This window comes from Bos javanicus, chromosome 3 (genome assembly GCF_032452875.1).
Source record: "Bos javanicus breed banteng chromosome 3, ARS-OSU_banteng_1.0, whole genome shotgun sequence".
NCBI classification, from domain to species: domain Eukaryota; kingdom Metazoa; phylum Chordata; class Mammalia; order Artiodactyla; family Bovidae; genus Bos; species Bos javanicus.
Genome location: NC_083870.1, coordinates 102,526,886 through 102,549,520, shown reverse-complemented (window position 1 = coordinate 102,549,520; position 22,635 = coordinate 102,526,886). Strand labels below are relative to the sequence as shown.

Genomic DNA, 22,635 nt, shown 5'->3' with positions numbered 1-22,635 from the left:
TTTGTTTCCCCTATCCCTGTACGGCCCCTCCCTGCTTCCCTTTCCCCACTGGTAACCACTTGTTTAGTCTCTATATCTGAATCTAGCAATTGCCCACTTTATATTTTAGTCTTTCCAATCTCTCATAAAGATGCTTTGGAGTTTTCTTCTCTTTCAGTGGCACATAATAAGATGCATCACGCTTTTTGCATATAGTAAGCCTCAATTGTGGCTCCAAGGCCTTAGTCACACAGTTGCAGCAACAGTGTCATATTTGGTGGTAGGAACACACCATGAATGCTACTGCTATACCTGGTAATACCAGGTGGAGAGCAGCACAATTATCCATAATCACGAGACACCTGTTATCGAGGTTATTTTCTCAGCAGTATTTTTCATCAGAAGGACTAACATACCCAGTCATGTACTCAGAAAAAAAATCACTTGGATATTCCAACTACTTGGATGTGAATGAAACATAATGGGAAGTGTATTCTTACCAATGCCTTGAACGCCCTCAGATTTCCTGAGTGGTACATTAGTTGAGGCCTTAGGACAGCCATCACCAGTGGTGTCAATAGTAGGCACTAGGGTAAACCTCTCCTTTGACGCCTTGTGTCCCTCAGCTTGCTTTTCTTCTCTTGAAATAAACGTCTTGCTCAGTATTTTTTTCCCCAGTAAATTACAATTTTGCTGTAATCAAATGCTTATGTGAATAGCCACTTTCTGTAATTACTTTTTTCTGTTCTTCTGGGAGCTTTTCAGCAGCTCCAGTATCAGCCAAAGCACTCTTACAAGTAACCTTTAAGCTATGAAGCTGCCCTCACCTCAGAAACCAATGCAACCATCCATAGGTGCCTTTAAATTTTACTCTTGTAACACTATCATCACCATTGTCTAGTGCTTCCTTTCTTTCTTTCTAATTCTTTTTTTTTTTTTTTTGGCTGCACTGTATGGCTTGTGGCGTTAAAACTAAAAGTTCTCTGACCAGGGATTGAACCCAGGCTATTGGTCATGAGAGTTTTAACGTCTGGACGACCAGGGAATTCCCCATCCAGAGCTTTCTGTTTCATCTTTTTGAAAAGACTGATATCTCCTTAAATATAAGATAAGTTAATGAAGGAACATGCTTTGTACATGCATCAATCCACTCAAGCAGTAGACTTTCCAATTTGTCGTAACGTTACTGGATGCCAATTGAAAGAGAACACTTTCTCTACTAGCAGAACCAATCGTAACTTTTTCAGCATTCAGTATTCTTTCAGAGTGTAAACAGTTTGAATGGTGGACACAGGCAAGTTCAGTGCAAATGCATCTTTATTTGGTTCACTACAGTTTAAATGCTTAATTATGTTCATTTTTATGCCGAGCATGACACTCTTACAAGTTCTCTTAGGCCTTTCTGAAACCTTAGGACACATCTTGCTAAGAGTTGCACAAAATAAATCAAGATGAAGTTCAGATGCTCATAAAAAGATTTCAAAGCCATGTTGGCTTGTTGCGGAGACGCTGAGTATAGTTACTGGGAAAGGAAGTTGGCGGTGCCACGCTCACTGCTCTGGGTGCTTGCTGCCTCTACAACTGCTAGGTGCAAAAGATACTGAAAGCTGTTTGCATCTCTTCATAAAAGTGAAGATCTCTAAATTTCTTTCATTTAGTAAAAACAGATAATGACATAGGTTTCATGGAAGCAAAGTGGTGTAAATTGAACTGTCAAAAAACAGGGGATACCTGTACTTCCACATTGCTCCTCAAAGAGTATACCAATTTATATTTTTATAATGTATTGTAATCACGATGGTGTGATTACTCACCTAGAGCCAGATATCCTGGAATGCGAAGTCAAGTGGGCCTTAGCAAGCATCACTACAAACAAAGCTAGTGGAGGTGATGGAATTCCAGTTGAGCGATTTCAAATCCTAAAAGATGATGCTGTGAAAGTGCTGCACTCAATATGCCAGCAAATTTGGAAAACTCAGCAGTGGCCACAGGACTGGAAAAGGTCAGTTTTCATTCCAGTCCCAAAGGCAATGCCAAAGAATGTTCAAACTACCGCACAATTGCACTCATCTCATATGCTGGCAAAGTGATGCTCAAAATTCTCCAAACCAGGCTTCAACAGTACATGAACTATGAATTTCCAGATGTTCAAGCTGGATTTAGAAAAGGCAGAGGATCCAGAGGTCAAATTGCCACCATCCGTTAGATCATCAAAAAGGCAAGAGAGTTCCAGAAAAACATCTACTTCTGCTTTATTGACTATGCCAAAGCCTTTGACTATGTGGATCACAACAAACTGGAAAATTCTGAAAGAGATGGGAATACCAGACCACCTGACCTGCCTCCTGAGAAATCTGTACGCAGGTCAGGAAGCAACAGTTAGAACTGGACATGGAACAATAGACTGGTTCCAAATAAGGAAAGGAGTACGTCAAGGCTGTATATTGTCACCCTGCTTGTTTAACTTCTATGCAGAGTACATCATGAGAAACGCTGGGCTGGAGGAAGCACAAGCTGGAATCAAGATTGCTGGGAGAAATACCAATAACCTCAGATATACAGATGACACCACCTTTATGGCAGAAAGTGAAGAGGAAATAAAGAGCCTTTTGATGAAAGTGAAAGAGGAGAGTGAAAAAGTTGGCTTAAAGCTCAACATTCAGAAAACTAAGATCATGGCATCTGGTCCCATCACTTCATGGCAGATAGATGGGGAAACAATGGAAACAGTGACAGACTTTATTTTTGGGGCTCCAAAATTAGTGCAGATGGTGACTGCAGCCATGAAATTAAAAGACGCTTGCTTCTTGGAAGAAAGGTTGTGACCAACCTTGTGTGAAGTTGCTCAGTCATGTCTGACTCTTTGCAACCCCATGGACTGTAGCCTACCAGGCTCCTTCATCCATGGGGTTTTCCAGGCAAGAGTACTAGAGTGGGTTGCCATTTCCTTCTCCAGGGGATTTTCCCAACCCAGGGATTGAACCCAGGTCTCCTGCATTGCAGGCAGGTGCTTTACTATGTAAGCCACCAAGGAAGACATGACCAACCTAGACAGCATATTAAAAAGCAGAGACGTTGCTTTGCCAACAAAGGTCCCTCTCGTCAAAGCTTTGGTTTTTCCAGTAGTCATGTATGGATGTGAGAGTTGGACTATAAAGAAAGCTGAGCACTGAAGAATTGATGTTTTTGAACTGTGGTGTTGAAGAAGACTCTTGAGAGTCCCTTGGACAGCAAGGAGATCTAACCAGTCCGTCCTAAAGGAAGTCAGTCCTGAATATTCATTGGAAGGACTGATGTTGAAGCTGAAACTCCAATACTTTGGCCACCTGATGCGAAGAACTGACTCATTTGAAAAGACCCTGATGCTGGGAAAGATTGAAGGCAGGAGGAGAAGGGGACGACAGAGGATGAGATGGTTGGATGGCATCACTGACTCAATGGACATGAGTTTGAGTAAACTCTGGGAGTTGGTGATAGACAGGGAGGCCTGGTGTGCTGCAGTCCATGGGGTTGCAAAGAGTCAGACATGACTGAGCAACTGAACTGAACTGAATTTGTTTTTTTGTTTTTTTTTTTTTTAGTTGAAGTGTAGTTGATTTATAATATTAGTTTCTGATGTACAGTAAAGTAATATATGTGTATGTATACATATGTTATTTTACATATTCATTTCCATTATGGTTTATTAGGGTACTGAATAGAGTTCCCTGGGCTATATATAGTAGGACATTTATCTATTTTATATATAGTAGCCTGTACTTGTTCATCCCAAAGCCCCGGTTTGTCCTTCCCCGCCCCTTCCCCTTGCGTAACCATGACTTTGTATTCTGTCTGAGAACCTGTTTCTGTTTTGCACATAAGTTCATTTGTGTCATGCACTTTAGACTCCACATGTAATGATGTCATGGTGTTTGTCTTTCTCTTTCTTAGTTTGATCATCTCTAGGTCCGTCCATCTGGTTGCGGATGACATTACTTCATTCTTTTTATGGCTCAGTAGTCCTCCATTGTGTATATAGACACCACCTCTTCTTTGTCCATTCATCTGTCAGCGGACATTGTGAAAAGTGCTGTTATGAACATCAGGGTGCATGTATCTTTGAATTAAGAGTTTTCTCCAGTTATATGCCCACGAGTGCTATCACTAGAAAATATGACAACTCGATTTTTATTTTTTTGAGGAACCTTCCGACTGTTTTCTGTAGTGGCTATACGAACTTAAATTTCCTACTACCAGTGTTGGAGGGTTCCCTTTTCTCCACACCCTCTCCAGCATTTGTTATTTGTAGATTTTTTTCATGATGGCCATCCTGACCAATGTGAGTTGTTACCTCAATGACATTTTGATTTGTATGCCTCTGATAGTCAGCAGTGTTGATCATCTTTTCATGTGCCTATTGACTATAGGTATGTGGGATTTCTGTGGAAGGAATGATGCTGAAGCCGAAACTCCAGTACTTTGGCCACCTCATGCGAAGAGTTGACTCATTGGAAAAGACTCTGATGCTGGGAGGGATTGGAGGCAAGAGGAGAAGGGGACGACAGAGGATGAGATGGTTGGATGGCATCACTGACTCGATGGACATGAGTCTGAGTGAACTCTGGGAGTTGGTGATGGACAGGGAGGCCTGGCGTGCTGCGATTCGTGGGGTCGCAGAGAGTCGGACACGACTGAGCGACTGATCTGATCTGATCTGATGTATTCTTTGGAGAACTGTCTATTTAAGTCTTCTGCCCATTTTTAATTGGTTTGTTTATTCACTTTTTTTTTTCATTACTGAGTTATATGAGCTGTTTGTGTGTTTTGGAAAGTAAGCCTTTGTCAGTCACATTGTTTGCAAGTATTTTCTCCCAGTCTGTAGGTTGTCGTTTTGTTTTGTTTATGGTTTCCTTTGCTATGCCAAAGCTTATAAGTTTGATTAGGTCCCATTTGTTTATGTTTGACTTTTATTTTTTAATTTTCTTAAAGTCTTTATAGAATTTGTTGCAGTATTCCTTCTGTTTTTTTAAGTTTTCTTTTTTGGTTGAAAGGCATGTGGGATCTTAGCTCACCTACCAGGGATTGAACCTGCTCCGCCTGCATTGGAAGGCGAAGTCTTAACCACTGGATCACCAGGGAAGTCCCATATGTCTGATTTTTTAAATTTTCAAAATTATAGAGGCAATACTTGTGACCTATAACAAATTTATTTCAAAGTGTATGAAGGGAAAAGTACTTTTCATTGTCCTATACTATTTCTTAGAGGTAACTACATCAACAGTTAGCTATGTATCCTTCGTATCTTTTTAAAAACCTTACATGCCTATTGTAAATTCAAATGTATGGATAAATTCAGTTATATATGTGTGTATGTATCCATGTCTGTATGTGTCTCTTTATTGAGACAGCTCATTTCTAGACTCTGCTCTGTTCCATTGATCTATTTGTCTTTTCTTGTGCCAGTACCCATCCAGCTTAATAATTATAGCTTTGAGTTGGTTTTAATATGGTAAGGCAAATCTTCATTTCATCAAAAAGTTTCTTCACTCTTCTTGGGTATGAACTCTTCAGATTAACTTGGTGTGAGTGTGTGCTCAGTTGCTCAGTCGTGTCCGACTCTTGGCAACCCCATGGACTGTAGCCCGCCAGGCTCCTCCATCCATGGGATTCTCCAGGCAAGAGTACTGGAGGGTTTCCTCCTCCAGGGGATCTTTTCAACCCTGGGATTGGACCCGAGTCTCTTGCATCTCCTCTGTTGGCAAGTGGATTCTTTTACCAATGTGCCACCTGGGAAGCCCTCAGATTGTTAGATCTAAGTTAAAAAAAACACAAACAAAAACATGGATTTTGACTGGCTTTAGACTAAATTTATAGAGAACTGACATTTCAGGAGAACTGACATGTTTCCATTTTTGAATTTTGTCACTTGGAAACCTGTCTGTTTATTTATTTGGATCTTTTATGTCCTTTGGTGAAAATCTTGTTCATTTCTTCTGAAGTTTATTTTTAGGTATTTTGTAGATTTTGTTGCCATATCATGAGTGGAATTTTCTCCCCTTACATTTTTTAAATTGATTATTGCTGGTATAGTTTTTAAGAAGCTGTTGGATTTTGTAAGTAAATCATATAATCACCTATTTTATTCAATTTTCTATTAGTTCTAACGGTTTTTCAGTTGAGTCTCTTGGCTTTTTTAGGTGGATGATTATATAGTCTGAAGATGCTAACTTTTTACCACTTCATGTATAATGTTTATATATAGGATATAATATTTATAATATTTCTCATAGATTATTTCATGTCTTAGATATCTTAGTAGGGGTAGGGAAGAGTGATCCTAGGAAGTCATCTTGACTGAGGTTACATTTAAGGTAAGTATCAAAGAATGTGCAGCAGGTGAAATAGCAGGGTGGTAGAGAATAAATTCCAGACAGACCTTGAGGAGAGTAACAACAAGAACTGTTCAATGAATAGAAAGAAGAGGGGCTAGAGCATAGGGCACAAGTGAGGTTGGGAGGAGCAAGGGGTGGTTGGAGAGTAAATAGGGGTGCAGTCAGAAGCTGCTAGACTCCTGAGGAGCAATTACTTTGTCTTACCGGAACTGAGAATTTAATGAAGGGTGTGTTAAGGAGAATGGTCCCTCCAAGATGTCCACACGTGGGAATTTACTGGCAGTCCAGTGTTTAGGACTCCTCACTTCCACTGCAAGGGGTCCAGGTTTGATCCCTGGTTGGGGAACTAAGATACCACAAGCCACATAGCACTGTAAGAAAAAAACAATCAAAACCCAAAACAACAACAATGAGGAAAAACAACCAAAGCTGTCCGCACACTAATCCCTGAAATCTGTACATATGTTACTTTACATGGCAGACGGGTCTTTGCACATGAAATTAAAGCTTCAGACTTTAAATAGGGAGGTTGCCCTAGATTATTCACGTGGGCCCTGTCTAATCACATGAACCTGAAAAGCAAGGAGGTTCCTCTGCCTGGAAACAGAAGCAAGATGTGGTTAAAGGGGAAGTTGGAGAGATCAGTGCAAGAGGAACCTAACCCACCGTGACTGAAGGGTACCACATGGAAAATCTGAAGAGGAAAACTAAAGCAGACTGTCTGATAACCAGCAAGGTAGTGAGGCCCTACAGCTGTAAGGAACCGAATTTAGCCTGGAGCAGCTTGGAAGCGTGTTCATCCCCAGAGTCTGCAGAAAGGAATGCAGCCCTCCCGAGCCTCTGGTTTTGGTCTTGGGATAGCCTATGCAGAGGGCCCTGCTGAGCCATGCTGCACCTGGACTTGCCGCTTTTAGAGCTCTGAGATAATAAATTTGAGTGGCTTCAGGCTGCTGAGTTTGTGGTAATTTGCTAGAGCAGCAGTAGAACACTAGCGCAAAGGGGTTTACGCCAGGAAGTAGGGTTAAATTTTGTGTTATTAATAGACTGCCCTTTGTGTTGTGTGGAAAATGGATTAGGGAGACGCAGATTTGGAGGCAGGGCAACTTGTGTTGTGGGAATATGGTGGTGTCAGGGCTTAGGTGGGCAACGGTGGGAAGCAGGTATGATTTGAGATTTACTTGCGAGGTTGGAATTGCCAGTTTGGTCACTGATTTGGTGTTAGGAGTGAGCGAGAGGAGAGACACGAGGGTGACAGCTGGCTTGGATGCTGAGTGATGGTGAAGCTGTCCTTTGAGCCAGGCTTGAGCAGGTCGGAGGATGCCACGTCATCAATCAGTGATAATTCCAGGTTGTTTTTCATTTGGAAATTGTCCTATAAATACTTATTCTAAGGTAGAGTATATCAGTAAGATGATTGCTTTATCAGTTAAGACCTAAATTGTTTTTCTTTGTTGTTGTGTTTTTTTTTTTAGGTCATGTAGGAAATTGTAGATCATGTGAAGATGGGACTGTTGATATTTGTTCGCAATCTGCTGCTAGCCCTCTGCCTTTTTCTGGTACTGGGATTTTTGTATTATTCTGCATGGAAGCTACATTTACTCCAGTGGGAGGACTCCAGTAAGTATGGTCGCACTCTAGCCTACCCTCAGAAAAAGCCTGCTGTGGATCAGTTATGGGGCTTTCCCGTGGCTGCAATGCTCTCAGATTCTTCAGAGATGAGCACTGAGAGTAAACTGAGCTTCCTGGAACTTAGGCTCAGAAACCATCCACCACTTTTGTTGCTCTAGGGTGAGAACTTTGATGTTTTATAAAAACTGCATGCCATGGCAAATCTTTTTATGAACTTAAGGAAAATGTGCTGTTTTATCTTCAATAAAATTCCAAACCATACCAGTACTTCTGGTACTCCAATGTTGTTCTTTCAAATTATTATACTTTACTACCACTCCCATTTGCCAGTTATCATCTTGGGGCTTGCTGTTGAAGTTGGTTTTCTAATGCCCTTAAAGCATGCATCTTTACCCTTTCCTTGGATTTTCAGCTTTTAATTTAACACTCTCTTTGTTTTATTTTCCCTAAAGAACTTTTGTCTATTTCATCTTTTTAGCCCTTGTTGGTACTGAACTTGTACCTGAATAGAATAATGGCTTTTCCCCCTACCCAGTAGCTCCTAGCCCTTTCTCCCGTGGCAGTCATTTCATGGGTTATACTTTTTTCTGTATGGCTTTCTGACCCGCCTCCCCAACACCAGCTTGCTTCTGGTTCACTCAGTGTCGCCTGCATTGTGGTTTGGGGTTTGCAGTTGAAGAATTGCACTGAGCCGCACCAGCCTCTGAACAGTGCCTTCTTGGCTGTCTTTCAAGTGCCACATGGTGGCCACACGTGGTTTTCCTTTTGGTTCTTTTGTTTCATGGCTGTCTGAACTGGCTGCAGTAAAGTTTGGGTAGTCTGTTCTGATTCCTAATGTCTTTTCTCTAGAATAGTTCTATTTTTACAAACACTTATTGGATACCAGTGTGGAATTCACTTGAGAGTAGAGTCAGTCTCTAGCTCAGAGGTTAACTGAGTTAGAATGAGTTGGAAGAGGCAGCTGGCAATTGGCCTGCTACTGTATTGACTCCTTAATGTGGGAACTGTTCCTGTGAGGTTGTTCATAATTTTCTCACAAGGTCCAAAGTACTGAAGCAGCTTTAAGCCAGTTTTAAAAGCATAGTGTTATACTTTTCATATTATTGTTTTATGAGTAATGTTTAAGTGCCCCTTAAATGCATAGTTTATAATTATCATTACTTACTTTGTGTTTCTATTTAAATTTTTCTGTTCCAACTTATCTTTAAGATCAAGGAGAGGACCCAGAGTAAGGAGAGTTTATATCTGCTTCTGCTAAGTTGCTTCAGTCGTGTCCGACTCTCTGCGACCCCAGAGACAGCAGCCGACCAGGCTCCCCTGTCCCTGGGATTCTCCAGGCAAGAACACTGGAGTGGGTTGCCATTTCCTTCTCCAATGCAGGAAAGTGAAAAGTGAAAGTGAAGTCGCTCAGTCGTGTCCGACTCCTAGCGACCCCATGGACTGCAGCCTACCAGGCTCCTCCGTCCATGGGATTTTCCAGGCAAGAGTACTGGAATGGGGTGCCATTGCCTTCTCCGGAGTTTATATCAATGCAGTGTGAAATTCTGTAGTTAGCAGCATTGTCCATATCTGTAATGGTTGGGTTCATTTATATTCATAAAAATGATGGGAATATGTACAAGGAATGGGAGGCTTTCCTTCTCTGTTAAGAGGTACTGTGGAAGACATAGCCAAGGATTAGATGATTTTTTTCTAGAGAAATTGAGAAGGACATTAACTTTATGGAAGACCTATTGTGTGTCAGGTTTTAGGCTAGATAATTTACAAATTTAATTTACTTCTTACTATAACCATGTGAAGAGGCTATTATTATCTCTATTTTCCATTTGAGCAAACTAAAGTGTTTAGTTTAATTTACCCAAGTTACATAGCTAATTATTAGAACTGGAATTGAGTCCTGATTTTCTTTCTTTAAACATATTTTCATTATTTTACTGAAAAGTATAGTAAATACTAAGAGTATAAATTAATTCTGTATTTCAATTGGTAAAAAGAAAGAACAGAGAGACTCAGAGAAGAAATCATAGAGTGTCAGGATAGAGGTGAAGAAAGAAAAGGGGAGGAAAATAAGAAGAGAAAGAAAGTCCTCCAGGCGACAAGGGGTTTATTAGGTTGGAGGTGACAGTTGCTGTTCTTGTGGTGTAGGTTCCATAGTTTGTTAACAGTTACCATCTGCTTTGAGTTAGTTATTAGCTGACTACCCACTATCCACATCTTTTCTGTTATTCTCTCACGCCTTTCAGATATTTGACCTCGAATGGGTTTTTTAGACCTCCTTACTATAGCATGTTGTTTCTGTGCTGTAATATCAGAGGATGGAGTAATGTGATCAACCCTAATGTCTTACCAACTCAGGGGTTATCTTTTACCTTGTAACCTTTACTCAGTCAACAAGGTCAAGCTGAAGGAGTTTCTAAAGCAAATGGCTACTGTGTACTGAATTGTAAGTGATGGTTTGACAGTATTGATGCTGCTGCTAATAATAATGAAATGAAAATAATAATTTGTTGAGTGTCTACTGTATGTATCGTAATGAGAGCTTTATATTCATAACCTCATAGTTTACATTGATTATTATTATCCTCTTTTACAGATGTAGAAACTGAGGCTTCAAAGAGACTCAGTGATCAAGAGTTTGTCTCTCATCTGTGGAGCTTAGAGGGCACTACCAAGCTTGAAAAATAAATGTCTTTGGCATTATTTTCCTTAATTTTTATTCATTTATGACTTAACCAAGGTTACATATTAGGATTCCATCACGTTGGGGGAAAGAAGGGGAGTCAAGAGTTTTTTATTATCAACTGATTTATTCAGTAAGCAATATGTTCTTATTATGGTCCAAACTGTTCTATGTAAACTGCATATAAGATGAAGGTAGACTTTATGCTCTCAGCCTATAACATGAGAAAGAAATAAATCAACTACTATAATGTGTCATATTCTAAAAGAGAGGTCTGTGTGAAATGCCATGTTAGAGCATGGAATTCCTTCCTGCTAGGAAATTTTAAGAATTAATCCCAAGGCATGTGGTATTAATAGAAAGATGCAAACTGTTCTTTCTTGAGCAGTTTAGAGCTGCATGTGGCCAGTGCTTAGTCAGATTGCCAGGGCTTGGGTCAGGTGCTTAATCTAAAGGTTTGCTGTGTGAGATTGGTCCTAGTTATCAATGTGTTTTTAGAAGTTCTGTAGCTTGAGGTTTCCCGTTCTGCATGTTAAGGGGCTTGGAGGTTGCCACTCTGACTAACAAGTGAAACACTGAACAGACGAAAAGTCAACTCCTCTTGGCTCTGTAAGAGAGAAGAGCACGCAGGGCAGACCATTGCCACCGCATCTGGAGAGAACCACTAAAAAAAAGTTTAAAAAGTAGAACCTGTATGCTAAGAAAGGAAAGAAAATAGAATCATAAATTGCTCGATTAAAACCATAAAAAGCATAAAAAGAGTAGAGGATAAAAATAAGAACAAAAAATGAGGGCAGCAAATAGAAAACTGTAATGAATATGGTATTACTCCAAATATATTGGTAGTCACTTTGAATATCAGTGGTCTAAATGCACCAATTATAAGACAGAGATTGGCCCAAACAAACAAGACCCGACTGCCTGTTGTCTGCAAGAAACCCATTTTAATTATAAAGACACATATAAATTAAAAGTAAATGGAGAAAAATATACAGTGCTAACACTAGTCAAAACAGGTAGGAGTAGATGTGTTAATTTCAGACAAAGCAGGCTTCAAAACAAGGAAAGTTATCACTGATAAAGAAGGCACGACATGATGATAAAGGGGTTGGTTCTCTGACAAGGCATAAAAATTCTCAATGTGTATGCACCTAATAGAGCCTCAAACTGTGAGGCAAAAATCAGTAAAATTGCAAAGAGTAGTAGATGAATACTATCATAGTTGGAGACTTCAATACCACTTTGTCAAAAATGAACAGATCCAGCAGGCAGGAAATATGTAAGAACCTAATTGAATTCAATCACACCATCAATCAATTGGCTATAATTGATGCCTATAGACTACTTCACCTGGCAACAACAGGATATGCATTTCTTCTCAAGTTCACATGCAACATTCAAGATAGACCATGTTCTGGGCTGTAAAACACATCTTTTTTTTCCCCCTTCAAGTATAGCTAATTTGGCAATGTTATGTTCATTTCTAGCATATAGCAAAGCGATTCAATTTATATACGTATATATACACAAATATGCATATATATTCCATTATACTTTATTCCATAATATTGAATATAGTTCTCTATGCTATATAGGGAGGACCTTGTTGTTTATTTTATGTATAATACTTTGTATCTGCTAATATCAAACTCCTAATTTAACCCCTCTCCCCCTTTTCCCTTTTGGTAACCGTAAATTTGTTTTACATGTCTGTGAGTCTGTTTCTGTTTTGTTGGTAAGTTCATTTGTATTGTATTTTTTTTTGTTTATTCTTGGATATAGTGGATTAACAATGTTATGTTAGTTTCAGGTATCCAGCAAAGTGAATCAGTTATACATATATCCATTCTTTTTTAGATTCTTTTTCCATATAGGTTATTGCAGATCATTGAGTAGAGTTCCCTGTGCTCACAGCAGGGCCTTACTAGTTATCTGTTTTATGTATGGTAGTGTATATATGTTAATCCCAATCTCTTAATTTATCCCCTCATCTTTTACCTTTGATAACCAAAAGTTTATTTTCTATATCTATGAGCCTGTTTCTGTTTTGTCAATAAGTTCATTTGTATGATATTTTAGATCCCACAAATAAGTGATATCATAGGCTATTTGTCTTTCTCTGACTTACTTCACTTAGTGTGACAATCTCTAGGTCCATCATTTTACTACAGATGGCAGTATCTCATTCTTTTTCCATAAACATCTTAACAAATTTATAAGAATAGAAATCATACAATGTGTTCTTTCAGACCACAAAAGAACTAAACTAGAAATCAGTGAAACAAAGATAACTAGAAAATCCCCAAATACATGAAAATTGAACTGTATACTTCTAAGTACAACATGGGTCAAAAAATAAATATATGAGATTTTAAAGAATATTTTTAACTGAATGAAATGATAGCCAAACTGATAAAAAAAAAGTGGGATATAGCAAGATCAGAGGGAAATTTATAGTGTTGAAACATATATTAGAAAAGAAGAAAGATCTAAAATCAATTATCTAAGTTTCCACCTTCAGTTCAGTTCAGTCGCTCAGTTGTGTCTGACTCTTTGTGACCCTATGAACTGCAGCATGCCAGGCCTCCCTGTCCATCACCAACTCCCAGAATTTACTCAAACTCATGTCCACTGAGTTGGTGATGCCATCCAACCATCTTATCCTCTGTCATCCCCTTCTTCTCCTGCCCTCAATCTTTCCCAGCATCTTTTCAAATGGTCTTTTCAAATGAGTCAGCTCTTTGCATCAGGTGGCCAAAGTATTGGAGTTTCATCTTCAACATCAGTCTTTCCAATGAACACCCAGGACTGATCTCCTTTAGGATGGACTAGTTGGATCTCCTTGCAGTCTAAGGGACTCTCAAGAGTCTTCTCCAACACCACAGTTCAAAAGCATCAATTCTTCAGTGCTCAGCTTTCTTTATAGTCCAACTCTCACATCCATACATGACCACTGGAAAAACCGTAGCCTTGACTAGAAGGACCTTTGTTGGCAAAGTAATGTCTCTGCTTTTTAATATGCTATCTAGGTTGGTCATAACTTTCCTTCCAAGGAGTAAGCAAACGTCTTTTAATTTCATGGCTGCAGTCACCATCTGCACTAATTTTGGAGCCCAAAAAATAAAGTCTGACACTGTTTCCATTGTTTCCCCATCTATCTGCCATGAAGTGATGGGACCAGATGCCATGATCTTCGTTTTCTGAATGTTGAGCTTTAAGCCAACTTTTTCACTCTCCTCTTTCACTTTCATCAAGAGGCTCCTTAGTTCTTCTTCACTTCTTGCCATAAGGGTGGTGTCATCTGCATATCTGAGGTTATTGATATTTCTCCCAGCAATCTTGATTCCAGCTTGTGCTTCATCCAGCCCAGGGTTTCTCATGATATACTCTGCATATAAGTTAAATAAGTAGGGTGACAATATACAGCCTTGACATATTCCTTTTCCTATTTGGAACCAGTCTGTTGTTCCACATCCAGTTCTAACTGTTGCTTCTTGACCTGCATACAGATTTCTCAGGAGGCAGGTCAGGTGGTCTGGTATTCCCATCTCTTTCATAATTTTCCAGAGTTTATTGTGATCCACACAGTCAAAGGCTTTGGCATAGTCAATAAAGCAGAAGTAGATGTTTTTCTGGAACTCTTGCTTTTTTGATGATCCAGCAGATGGTGGCAATTTGATCTCTGGTTCCTCTGCCTTTTTTAAAACCAGCTTGAACATCTGGAAGTTCACAGTTCATGTATTGCTGAAGCCTGGTTTTGAGAATTTTAAGCATTACTTTACTAGTGTGTGACCTGACTTTAAGACTTATTCTAAAGCTACAGTGATCAAGATAGTGTAGTGTTGGCAGAAGATTAGACAAATAGAGCAGTGGAACATTGATAGAGAGCCCAGAAATAGACCCACATGTAGTCAGTTGATAAAGGAGCAAGAGCAATATAATGGAGAAAAGATAGTTGTTTTAACAAATTGGTGCTGGAACAACTGGACATCCATATATCCCCCCCCCAAAAAAAAATCTAGATAGACATTATATCTTTTACAAAAATTAACTCAAAATGGATCACCCCACAGATCTAAATGTAAAACATAAAACTTTAAAATTTTTGGAAGATAGAGGAGAAAACCTACATGACCTTGGATTTGGTGATGACTTTTTAGATACCCTGGTGGCTTAGAGGTTAAAGCATCCGCCTGGAATGCGGGAGACCTGGGTTCGATCCCTGGGTGGGGAAGATCCCCTGGAGAAGGAAAATGGCAACCCACTCCAGTACTCTTGCCTGGACAATCCCATGGAGGGAGGAGCCTGGTAGGCTACAGTCCATGGGGTCACAAAGAGTCGGACATGACTGAGCGACTTCACTTTCACTTCATTTTTAGATACAATACGAAAGGCACAATTTGTGAAAGAAAGCAGTAAAAAACTGGACTTCATTAAAATTAAAAGCTTCTGCTCTGTAAAGAGAATGAAAAAACAATTTACAGTTTGGAATAAAATATTTGTAAAGGACACATCTGATAAAGGATTTTATTAAAAATATATGAACTCTTAAAACTCAACAGTGAGAACACAGGTAACCCTGTTTAAAAATTAGCCAAAGACCTCAACAAAGAATGTATACAGATGGAAAATAAACATGAAAAAATGCTCTACATCATGTATTATCAGGGAAATGCAAATTAAAATAACAATGAGATACCACTGCATACCTATTAGAATGGCCAAAATCTGGAACACTAATAATACCAAATGCTGGCAAGGTTGTGGAACAGTGAGAACTCATTCATTGCAGGTGGAAATTTAAAATGGTACAGCTACTTTGGAAAATAACAGTTTCTTATGAAATAAAACATACTCCATGCTCCAGCGATCACATTCCTTGGTATTTATCCAAATGAATATTGTGTCCAGAACCTAAAGTTTTATGTTTATGATGTTTTATTCATAAGCAAACTTGGAAGCAACCTAGATGTCGTTCAGTAGTTGAATGGATAACTAAACTGTAGTACATCCAGACAATGGAATATGATTAAGTGCTAACAACAAATGAACTACCAAAGGCATGAGATGATGCGGAGGAACCTTAAATGCATATTGCTAAGTCTTGAGTGGGTGAGTCCCATTAAGTTAGAGAAGCATGAAACACCATGGGCTTTCCTCAGATCCACGCTAAACACAGCATTAAATCACGGCTACATAAGTTCAAGGTGATCAGGCAGTAATTGAACTACTACTTTTTTTTCTTTTTTGGGCTGTACTGCATGGCATATGGGATCATATTTCCCCAACTAGGGATTGAACTTGTGCCCCCTGCAATGGCAGTGCAGAGTCTTAACCTCTGGACCATCAGGGAAGTCCCTGAACTGCCTCCATTCTTGTTTTTCTTTAAGATTTGTTCATTCATTCATTTTTGGCTGTGCTTGGTCTTTGTTGCTGTGTGAGGGCTCTTCATGTGTTGTGTGGGCTTCTCACTGTGGGGGCCTCTCTTGTCGTGGAGCACAGACTCTAGGTAGTTGGCTTCGGTAGTTGTGGCTCAGAGACTCTAGAGCATGGATGGGCTCAGTAGTTGTGGCACACGGGCTTAGTTGCCCCGCAGCATATGGGATCTTCCCGGACCAGGGATTGAACCCGTGTCCCCTGCATTGGCAGGCAGATTCCTAATCACTGGACCACCAGGGAAGCCCCCTGCACTGCCTCTTAAAGCAAAAATCAGTGCTCTTCAGAGAAAGATAATGATACTCAGTTTCTACATGTAATATCTACAGTGTCCAGTGTTCAGTAAGTTACTAGACATATAAACAGGAAAATGCAATCCATATTCAAGGAAAAACTGCCAAGTCTATGGGTAAGTTGGCCCAGATTTTGGACTTGGCGATAAAGTAGCTATTATTGATAATCTGAAGAATGAAAAGAAGTATAGTGAACAATAAGTAGTCTTAGCAGATAAATAGAAGCTATGAAAAAGAACCAAGTGCACAGTCGATATCTGAACAGTATAGGAACAGAAATGAATTTTTCATTTAATACTAGACTGGATAAAACAGAGGAAGTCAATGAACTTGAAGAGAGTGTAATAGAAATTATCCAATCTGAGCCACAGAAAGAAAAAAAAAATATTGAAGAAAAATGAACAGAACCTCAGGGACCTGTGGGACAATATAAAAATTTTTTAATATAAGAATTGGGCAGAAAAAATAGTTTGAAGATCTTGCATGTAACAATCATTCAAATAATGAGAGTAAACATGTTTCATGCTCAAAAAAAAAAAAAATAGTTTGAAGAAATAATGGCTGAAAACTTCCTGAATTTGGTGGAAACAAATTAACTGATCTAGGAAGCTCAGCAAACTGTAATAAGGATAAATATTGGGGGAGAGAGGAAACCTAGGTACATCAGAAACTTGTGAAATTTAAAAATGAAAATCTTGAAAGACAGAGAAAAGGAAACATTGTGTATGAGGGTAAGAAGTTCCACTGACTTTTCACCATAAACAAAAAGAACACAATGAAAGCTCCTTAAATGTTGAAAGAAAATACCAAGAACTTGTCATCCCAGAATTCTTTATCTAAGGAAAATATCCTGCAAAAATGAGGATGAAATAAAGACATTTTCAAATAGAGAAGAGTTAAGAGAATTTGTTGCTAGCGGAACTGTATAATAAAAGAATCCTAAAGGATATCCTTCAGGCAAGTAGGAAGTGATACCAGATGGAAAGTTGGATCCACAGGAAAAAATGAAGATCACTGGAAATAATAAATAATGGGAAATATGAGAGACTTTTTTTCCTTTCTTCTCATAACTTGCTTAAAAGACAACTAATTACTTAAAGCAAAAATAAAGACCCTGTAAAGTGAGGCTGTGAACATGTGTAGAAATAAAAAGATAGGACAACACTTGCATAAAGAGTGGGGGGTGAGTAAATGGAATTTGCTGTTGTAAGATTATTACATTTGTGAAAAACAAGAAATGGGAAATAGTAATGTTGTGTACAAAGTAAGTAAAGGGTAGAGTAAATATAAAATGTCATATGTAGAAAGGTATTATATTGACTTTGATAAGTGAAGGGTATGGTTCCTATCAATGTTCTACTTATTGCCTAGTAGAATAACTAGTAAAAAAAAAAATAACAAAAAGAAGTTTTTATCTAAGAAATCAATAGAAGAAATAAAATAGAGCACTATAAAATTTCAGTTAATCCCAGAAAAGAGAAATATAAGAAGAAAAAAACAGAAGGGAGAAATGGAAAACAAATTGTAAGACAGTTGACTTCGTCCTTACTATATAAATCATTACATTTAAATGTGAACAGATTAAAACTCCAGCTAAAGGCAGAAACCATCAGAATGGTTAATGAAGTAGAATCTAACTATGTCCTAATATGAGACATATGTATTAAATTTAAAGACACAGATGGGTTCAAAGTAAAAGGATGGAAAATATATAAACAATAAGCATTTGGTACAGCTATATTAATTTCAGCAAATTATACTTTAAGACAGAGAGATGAGAGAGGGTCATTACTTAATGATAAAAGGAGAAATTCACCAGGAAGACATATATAAATGTGTATGTGTAAAATAAACTAATAAAAGCAGTAACAAACCTAGACAGCGTATTAAAAAGCAGAGACATTACTTTGCTGACAAAGGTCCGTACAGTCAGGCTATGGTTTTTCCAGTAGTCATGTATGGACGTGAGAGTTGGACTATAAAAAAGACTGAGCACAGAAGAACGATGCCTTCAAACTGCGGTGTTGGAGAAGACTCTTGAGAGTCCCTTGGGCAGCAAGGAGATCAAACCAGTCAATCCTAAAGGAAATCAACTCTGAATATTCGTTGGAAGGACTGATGCTGAAGTTGAAGCTCCAATACTTTGGCCACCTGATGCGAAGAGCAGACTCATTGGAAGACTCTGATCCTGGGAAAGATTGAAGGCAGGAGGAGAAGTGGGTGACAGAGGATGAGATGGTTGGATGGCATCACTGACTCAATGGACATGAGTTTGAGTAAAACTCTGGTAGATGGTGAAGGACAGGGAAGCCTGACATGCTGCTGTCTACAGGGTTGCAAAGAGTAGAACAGAACTGAGTGACTGAACAACAACCAATAAGATTAAAGGGAGAAAAGGACAAATCCACAATCATGTTCAAATATATTAATACCACTCAGTAATTAATAAAACAAGTCAGAGAATCTGTAAGGCTATAGAAGATCTCAGCAACACTATCAACTACTTCTACCTAATTGAAATTTATAGAACACTTTACCCAATAATGGCAGAATATGCATTCTTTTCAAGTGTGAGCAGCATGTTCATTGAGGCTGATGCTAGGCCATAAAATAAGTCTCAATAAATTTTAAAAGATTGAAATCTTAGTATATTCTGTGGTTATGATGGAATTAGAAATCAATAAGACAGTAATTACAGGTATAGGCAAATTAAAACTTGCAGGCCAAACCCAGCTGGCTGCCTGTTTCTGTAAAATTTTATCAGAACACAACTGTGTATAAATTCATTTACATATTGTCAGTTGCTACTTTTGTGCTATAATGGCAACATTTAAAATTTTTATTTTTATTGAAGTATAGTGGATTTACAATGTTGTGTTTCAGGTGTACAGCGAAGTAATTCAGTTATGCATACATACCTACATGCATAGTTTCAGATTTTTTTCCCTTATAGGTTATTACTAAATATTGAATATAGTTCCCTATGCTATACAGTAGGCCTTGTTGTTTATCTGTGTTATATACTGTAGTGTACATATGTTAATCCCAAACTCCTAGTTTATCCCTTACCCTTTCCCCTTTGGTAACTATAAGTTTGTTTTCTATGTCTGTGAATCTGTTTCTATTTTGTGTATAAGTTCATGTTGTCATTCTTTTTACAGTTTCCACGTATAAGCAAAATATGATATTTGTCTTTGGCTTCATTTAGTACAGTCATCTCTAGGTCCATCCATGTTGCTGCAAATGGCACTGTTTCATTCTTCTTCATGGCTAAGTAATATTCTATTGTATAAATATACCACATCATCTTTATCCATTCATATGTTGATGGACATTTAGGTTGCTTCCATGTCTTAGCCATTGTAAATAGTGTTGCTATGAACATTGGGGTGCATGTGTGTTTTCAAATTATGGTTGTATCTGGATATATGCCTAAGAGTGGGATCGGAAAATCATATGATAACTCTATTTTTGGTCTTCTAAGGAAACTTCATACTGTATTCCACAGTGGATGTACCAGTTTACAGTCCTACCAACAGTCTAGATGGGTTCCCTTTTCTCCATACATTGAATAGCTGTGACAGAGACTATCTGGCTTGCAAAGTCAGAATATTTATTTTCTGGCCTTTACAGAAAAAGGTTGTTGACTCCTCAAATATTTGCATATTAAACAAGCTCTTAGGTAATTCATAGATTAAAAATGAAACCATAAGAGAAAACAGAAAGTATTTTAAACTGAATGATTATGAAATTCTATATATTAAAATTTGTTGGGTGCAGCAAGAACAGTGTTTAGAGGAAAACTTTTAACTTTAAATGACTACATTAGAAAATAAAGTCTTAAAAACAGTCTTCTGCATTTCTACCTTAAAAGACTAAAAGAAGAAGGGTAAATTTAATCCAGAGCAAGCAGAAGAAAATAAATGATACAGATATGAACAGAAATCAGTGAAGCAGAACAAATAATTGGGAAAATTAAGAAAACCAATATTTGGTTATTTGATAAAATTAAGAAAATTGATAAATTCCTAACAAGAATAGTCATGGATGACACCAAAGGCACAGACAACAAAAGAAAAACAAATTGCATTTCAAATTGAAGCTTTTTTGCTTTAAATGACAGTGTCAGCATCATGAAAAGGCAACCAGTGGAAAGGGGGAGAATATTTGCAAATCATATATCTGATAACAGATTGATATCCAGAATATGTAGAAAACTCCTGCAACTCATGATTCAGGGACTTCCCTGGTGGTCCAGTGGTTAAGACTCTCTGCTTCCAATGCAGGGGCCTGGGTTTGATCCCTGGTCAGGGAACTAGATCCTTCATGACTCTATTATAGAGTTCACATTGCCACAACTAAGATCCAGCAGAGACAAATAAATAAATGAATTAAAAAATAAAAAAACCCAATTCAGAAATTGTCAAAGGACCTGCATAGACACTTCTGCAAAGGAAATACACCTAAATGACCAATTAACATATGAAAACATACTCAGTATCATTAATCATTAGGGAAATGCAGACCTAAACTACAGTGAAATATCGTTTCACACTCATTAGGATGGTTATTATCAAAAAACAAAATAACAAATATTGGCAGTGATGTGGAGAAATTGGAACCCTCGTTGCATTGCTGGTGGGAATGTAAATTGCATTCTTATGTGCATTCCTAAGTGCACCTGTTATGGAAAATGGTATGATTTATGAAAAAATTTTAAATTACTGTATGGTCCTGCAATTTTACTTCTGGGTATATACCAAAAGGCAATGGCAACCCAGTCCAGTACTCTCGCCTGGAAAATGCCATGGACGGAGGAGCCTAGTAGGCTGCAGTCCATGGGGTCGCGACTGAGCGACTTCACTTTCACTTTTCACTTAAATGCATTGGAGGAGGAAATGGCAACCCAGTCCAGTATTCTTGCCTGGAGAATCCCAGGGACAGAGGAGCCTAGTGGGCTGCTGTCTATGGGGTCGCACAGAGTCGGACACGACTGAAGCTACTTAGCAGTAGCAGCTTAGCATATACCAAAAAGAAGTGAAAGCAGAGACTTGAACAGATATTTGTACATATGTGTTCATAGCAAAATTATTCACAATTTTCAAAAGATAGAAGCAAGCCAAGTGTTCATCAGTGGATGAATAGATGAACAAAATATGGTATATACATACAACAGAATATTATTTCACCTTAAAAAGGAAAGGAATTTTGACACACACTATATGGATGAACTTTATATTCATGGTGCTAAATTTAATACCGCAGTCACTAAAGGACCAGTGTTGTATGATTCTATTACTTGAGGTTCCTAGGGTAGTCAAATTCATAGAGACAGGAGATAGAATGGCAGTTGCCAGGACCTGGAGAAAGGAGGGGGATGGAGATTCAGTGTTTAATGGGTACGTAGTTTCAATGGGAAAGATGAAAAAGTTCTGCAGATAGAACTTTTGAAGAGGTTTAGTGCTTTGCTCTGGATTAGGTTTTTGCTAAAGATAACATGACTGGTTTGATTTTCTGTCCGGACCACTAAAAAACTTTCTCCATATCAGTAGTAATGCTGTTTTGTGTTCTTATTATTCTGTGTGTTCACTGGATTAGCATTTTTAATTTCCTTCAAGAACTTTTTTTTTTGCATCCATAACTTGGCTGTTTAGTGAAAGAGGCCAAGCTTTTGGCCTGTCTTGGCTTTTGATATGCCTTCCTTACTAAGCTTAATCATTTCTGGCTTTTGATTAAACTGAGAGATGTGCAATTCTTCTTTTGAACCCTTAGAGGCCATTGTGTATTATTATTATTATAATACTTGGCTTAATCTCAATGCTGTTGTGTTTCTGGGAAGCCCGAGGTGAGGGAGAGAGGAGAACCGGCCAGTCGGTGGAGCAGTCAGAATACACGCAACATTTGTCCATTACGTTCACCATCTTATATGGGCACTGTGACACCCCAAACAGTTACAATTATAACATCAAAGATCACTCATCACAGGTCACCATAACAAATGTAATAAAAATGGGAGAAAAAAAGTTGAAATATTGCAGGCATTGCCAAAATATGACACAACCCCAAGAAGTAAGCAAATACTGTTGGAAAAATGGTGTCCGTAGACTTGCTTGATGATGCAGGTTGCCACTAGTCTTCAATTTGTAAAAAAGCGCAATGCTGCAAAATACAGCAGTGAAATGAGGTATGCCTATAATAGGTTGTATTTCAGGTAATTATAGGAATTTTGTCTGCATGTGGGCGTGAG

The 22,635-nt window shown here is 38.4% G+C and overlaps 2 protein-coding genes across 12 annotated transcripts in view; both read left to right on the top strand.

Annotated features, from left to right (window-relative positions):
- Positions 1-10,679, top strand: part of KDM4A (lysine demethylase 4A) — a 74,408-nt gene extending 63,729 nt beyond the window's left edge. Inside the window, exons 22-23 of the transcript XR_009735474.1 lie at positions 7,823-7,967; positions 10,573-10,679. The gene's annotated coding sequence lies outside the window, so the exon portion shown is untranslated. The remainder of the gene's footprint in view (positions 1-7,822; positions 7,968-10,572) is intronic.
- ST3GAL3 (ST3 beta-galactoside alpha-2,3-sialyltransferase 3) overlaps positions 1-22,635 on the top strand; it is a 214,112-nt gene that overhangs the window by 21,059 nt on the left and 170,418 nt on the right. For 10 of the 11 annotated variants that reach the window (XM_061412201.1, XM_061412196.1, XM_061412200.1 and 7 more), the window contains exon 1: positions 7,853-7,967. The exons of the other annotated variant lie outside the window; for it this stretch is intronic. In XM_061412201.1, coding sequence (XP_061268185.1) covers positions 7,853-7,967 — 115 coding nt within the window. Of the gene's footprint in view, positions 1-7,852; positions 7,968-22,635 lie in introns of those variants that run through there. 11 annotated transcript variants of the gene reach the window in all.